This window comes from Pangasianodon hypophthalmus, chromosome 3, assembly GCF_027358585.1.
Source record: "Pangasianodon hypophthalmus isolate fPanHyp1 chromosome 3, fPanHyp1.pri, whole genome shotgun sequence".
Classification (NCBI taxonomy): domain Eukaryota; kingdom Metazoa; phylum Chordata; class Actinopteri; order Siluriformes; family Pangasiidae; genus Pangasianodon; species Pangasianodon hypophthalmus.
The window spans coordinates 1,460,001-1,465,000 of NC_069712.1; the positions used below are offsets into that span (position 1 = coordinate 1,460,001).

The window sequence follows — 5,000 nt, forward strand, 5'->3', positions numbered from 1 at the left end:
TGGAGGAGAAGTTGAACTTGCAGAAGAATCACTTGTGAAGAATGAATCACTCATGAAGAGCGACTCACTCATTGCTAATGATTCAGAACTGCAGAATCTCGAAAGTGAGATCTGTGATGAGCTTCCCAGCCGCCATTTTGATCATCTCTACTGTAATACTCAAACATCTGAACTTGGATCTGGGAAAATGGAGGAGGAGGAGGAGCATGATGGTGAAGGCGATGATGATGGTGATGGTGGTTCTGTAATTCCTCCATCCATCTCCAAAAACGCCACAGATGTCACCTTTAAATCCTTCACCTGTCCTGGAGGAGAAGTTGAAATTGCAGAAGAATCACTCATGAAGAATGAGTCATTTGAGTCATTTGTGCTGGATGAATCACTCATGAAGAATGAATCACTCAGCGCTAAAGATTCAGAAGTGCAGAATCTCCAAAGTGAGACCTGTGAGGAGCACACCGAGCTTCCCAGCCGCCATTTTGATCATCTGTACTGTAACGACGAAACAGAATCTTTTCCTGTACAAGTAAACGATTCTGTCACTCGCGCCTCCATGTTCGACTCTAACGATCCGGAAGGAGTCATTACCACAAACGACTCTTCCCGTGCTCTGAATGGCTCCGCTGCCGCGGAGAGACGAGATGACGTCACATTTCGCTTCTCAGGAGCTGAAGTGGAGATCGAGAACACGTACAGAAAGTTTGACGTGTCCACGCTCATGAAGGGATTAAACATCTCTGATCAGACCCAGTCCTCGTCTAACACTGAGGCAAGCGAACATGGTGGAGAAAGCTTCATCGTTAGAGAGCAAGACGACCAGGTTTACTGTCACGGTGTGAAAAATGATCTACAGCTGACAGTTTCTGAGAACGAAACTCACCTCAGTGTACAGATTTCCAATTCTGGGGTTTCGCAAAGCTCAGAAAGCGCAGTAAGGAGCGAGGGATCAGAAAATATGAAGTCTGAAATTATAGTTCCTGAAAGTTCTTCAGACACCACAGAGGAACAAAATGTAAAATCTGTCCAGCAGCGAGATCTCGACCAGCAAACGTCCGCTAATCTCGAAGAAAATGTGCTCAAGGATGAAAACCCACGACTCAGATGTAACTTCGAGGAAATGTTTTCAGATGAAAATGACAAAATATCTCATTCCCAACCTGGTGCTGATAGAATTCCTGAGAATTTTGGTACTGCAGAAACCCAGAAAGTGCCGAACGCTGACGACGCTGACGTGTCGACCCACGCCGAGCCCGAAATCCTGCGTTCTGAAAGCGTGGATTTGGAAGCTCAGGTGAAAATGTGGAGCCACATCATTCTTTCCGAGCCTTCCACTCCTAAACATTCAGCACGTCGGACATCTCTGGCTTCCAGAAAGTCCCATTCCTCCTCCCGCAGCTGCACTCCACCGTACTCGCCGCGCCGCTAACCCCGAATCCCCAGCTGCCGAGAGAGAAGGTCACGAAGGAGTTCTCCGCTGTGGGAAAAGGACCTCTCCAAGAGCAGCTCAGGAAAATGGGCGAACTCCTGATCGCAGCCTCGGGGAAAATCTCCGCCCCGGCAGCCGTGACGCCGGTGCAGCGGCGCAGCGCCTGCGTGTGGACCACGCCCACCGTGCAGCAGGAGCGCAGCACCAACACGTCCGCCGTCATGGAGGAGAGGAAGGAGATCGACGTCTCAGACGCCTGCACTTCAACAGACTCTCTGCTCTGGAGGTAAGTGAGACCACACACACACACACACACACACACACACTCACACACACACACGAATATAACTAACCCATTGATCTACTTGATCATCTACTCGATCATCTTCAATCCTCAGTGTGTGTGTTGTTTCTATTTCCTGTGTGTGTGTGTGTGTGTGTGTGTGTTCAGCATGAATCGCAGTAATCTGGAGTGTTTGTCCCGCTCTGAGCTGGAGCAGAAGATGATCTCCACCCTCATCATGGTGGAGGTTCTGTCTCAGCAGCTCACGTCGGCCCAGAACCTCAGAGGCAGAACCGAGCCGAGCCCGTCCAGCCTGAGAGACCGGCTGGTCCAGACGGAGCGCACCGAGCTCAGCCAGGTGGCACGAGACGTTTATACTCACACATCATAACGTTCAGCCTACAGGCTCTTCATTACGCCCTGATGGTCATTTTCACCTGTAAATGAGATCTGAAGTGTGTGTGTGTGTGTGTGTGTGTCTGTGTGTGTGTGTGTGTGTGTGTGTGTGTGAGATCAGACGGGGCCGTACAGAGAGCTGTATGTGAGCGCACTGGACAGAATCCAAGCTCTGGAGATCGATCAGGAAACTCTTCACAGCTTACACCAAGCCATGCAGCTCATGAGCAACAGCTTGGTAACACAACTATATACACAACTACACACATCTACACACACTTTAACACACACACATAACTACACACACATAACTACTACACATTTATACACACCTATACACATCAACACACAAATATACGCACACAACTACACACATAACTACACACAACCTACACACTACATACACCTATACACACACACCAACACATGCTACACACTACATACCCACACAGTACACGCACATACAGTATACACACACAGTACACACACATATACACACACTATACACACAACTACACACTACATACACCTATACACACACTACACCCATCTACATGCTACACACTACATACACACACAGTACACGCACATACAGTATACACACACTACACACACAACTACAGACTACATACACATACACACACTACACACACAACTACACACTACATACACCTATACACACACTACACACATCTACATGCTACACACTACATACACACACTGTACACGCACATATACACACACTACACACACAACTACAGACTACATACACACACTACACACACAACTACACACTACAAACACCTATACACACACTACACACACAACTACACACTACTCACATCAACATGCTACACACTACATACACACACAGTACAGGCACCTATACACACACACACATAACTACTACACACTTATACACACCTATACATACCAACACACAAATAAACGCACACAACTACACACACATAACTACACACAACTACACAGACTACATACACCTATACACACACCAACACTCACAACTACACACTACATACACCTATACACACACCAGCACACAGTACACACAAGTAAAGCTGCAGAAATACTCATACACACCTGTGTACACCTGTGGAGTGTGACTGAGCTGTGTTTATGTGCAGATGAGTGTTAAATCAGAAACACAGGAGGCTCTCAGCAGCATGAAGGAGCTCGAAGGCATCGTTACTGAGGATCAGGAAATCCAGTCCCAGCAGGTGACGCACCCTACTCCCTGCACCCTGCTCCCTACTCCCTGCACCCTACTCCCTGCACCCTGCTCCCTACTCCCTACTCCCTACTCCCTACTCCCTACTCCCTGCACCCTGCTCCCTACTCCCTGCACCCTGCTCCCTGCACCCTGCTCCCTACACCCTACTCCCTGCACCCTGCTCCCTGCTCCCTACTCCCTGCACCCTGCTCCCTGCACCCTGCTCCCTGCACCCTGCTCCCTGCACCCTGCTCCCTACTCCCTGCTCCCTGCTCCCTGCACCCTACTCCCTACTCCCTGTTCCCTACTCCCTACTCCCTGCACCCTGCACCCTGCTCCCTACTCCCTGCTCCCTGCTCCCTACTCCCTGCAACCTGCTCCCTGCTCCCTGCTCCCTGCACCCTGCACCCTGCACCCTACTCCCTGCTCCCTGCTCCCTGCTCCCTGCTCCCTACTCCCTACTCCCTGCTCCCTGCTCCCTGCTCCCTGCACCCTGCTCCCTGCACCCTGCTCCCTGCACCCTGCACCCTGCACCCTGCACCCTGCTCCCTGCACCCTGCTCCCTGCACCCTGCTCCCTACTCCCTGCACCCTGCTCCCTGCTCCCTGCACCCTGCACCCTGCTCCCTGCTCTCTACTCCCTACTCGCTGCACCCTGCTCCCTGCTCCCTACTCCCTGCTCCCTACTCGCTGCTCCCTACTCCCTGCACGCTGCACCCTGCTCCCTGCTCCCTACTCCCTACTTGCTGCTCCCTGCTCCCTACTCCCTGCACCCTGCTCCCTGCTCCCTACTTGCTGCTCCCTACTCGCTACTCCCTGCTCCCTGCTCCCTACTAGCTACTCCCTGCTCCCTGCTCCCTACTAGCTACTCTGTGCTCCCTGCTCCCTGCTCCCTACTCCCTACTCGGTACTCCCTGCTCCCTACTCCCTGCACCCTACTCACTACTCCCTGCTCCCTACTAGCTACTCCCTGCTCCCTGCTCCCTACTTGCTACTCCCTGCTCCCTGCTCCCTACTGGCTACACCCTGCTCCCTGCTCCCTACTCCCTGCTCCCTACTCCCTACTCCCTGCTCCTTATTCCCTTCTCCCTGCTCTCTACTCGCTGCTCCCTACATCCTGCTCCCTGCTCCCTATTCCCTGCTCCCTACTCCCTACTCTCTACTCCCTGCACTCTGCTCCCTACTCCCTACTCGCTGTTGTTCCTAAAAGCTCTGCCAGATTTGCTGCAGGTTCTTCAGGTTGGTTGGTTGTGTATTTTTTTTTTTTTTTAAACTGCAGTTGAAGCTTCTCCCGAGCTTTAGTGTTTTAGCAGACTGAAGCCAGTTCTCTGGTAATATCCCTCTGTATTTTTCACCATCCAGCCGTCTTTCAGTTTTAACAAGATGCCCAGTCCCTGCAACACGATGCTGCCACCACCATGCTTCACTGTTCGGATGGTGTTTGTTGAATGTTGTGTTCGGTTTGTGCTGCACATAGCATCTTGAAATTTGGTAAAAAAGCTCAATTTTTGTCTCATCTCGCCACAAAATCTTATCCAACATTTTATCTGGGTCACTCCAGACATGATTTTGATGTATTTTTTCTTGAGCACTTCACTCCAGTCTCAGCCGCTGAGCTCTGTAGCTCCTTCAGAGTGATGGTTGTCCTCACTCTGGCTTCCCTCA

General features: G+C 51.1%; 2 protein-coding genes across 2 annotated transcripts in view; both read left to right on the forward strand.

The window, feature by feature from the left end:
- Positions 1-1,426, forward strand: part of LOC113524617 (uncharacterized) — a 5,836-nt gene extending 4,410 nt beyond the window's left edge. Inside the window, exon 4 of the mRNA XM_034301658.2 lies at positions 1-1,426. This exon is cut by the window's left edge and continues 881 nt beyond it. Within this exon, the coding sequence (XP_034157549.2) occupies positions 1-1,426 (1,426 nt within the window).
- Positions 1,427-1,499: 73 nt separating this feature from the next.
- Positions 1,500-5,000, forward strand: part of spag5 (sperm associated antigen 5) — a 14,222-nt gene continuing 10,721 nt past the window's right edge. The window contains exons 1-4 of the mRNA XM_053232705.1: positions 1,500-1,712; positions 1,878-2,067; positions 2,227-2,343; positions 3,251-3,343. Of these exons, the coding sequence (XP_053088680.1) occupies positions 1,513-1,712; positions 1,878-2,067; positions 2,227-2,343; positions 3,251-3,343 (600 nt within the window). The 5' untranslated portion in view covers positions 1,500-1,512. The remainder of the gene's footprint in view (positions 1,713-1,877; positions 2,068-2,226; positions 2,344-3,250; positions 3,344-5,000) is intronic.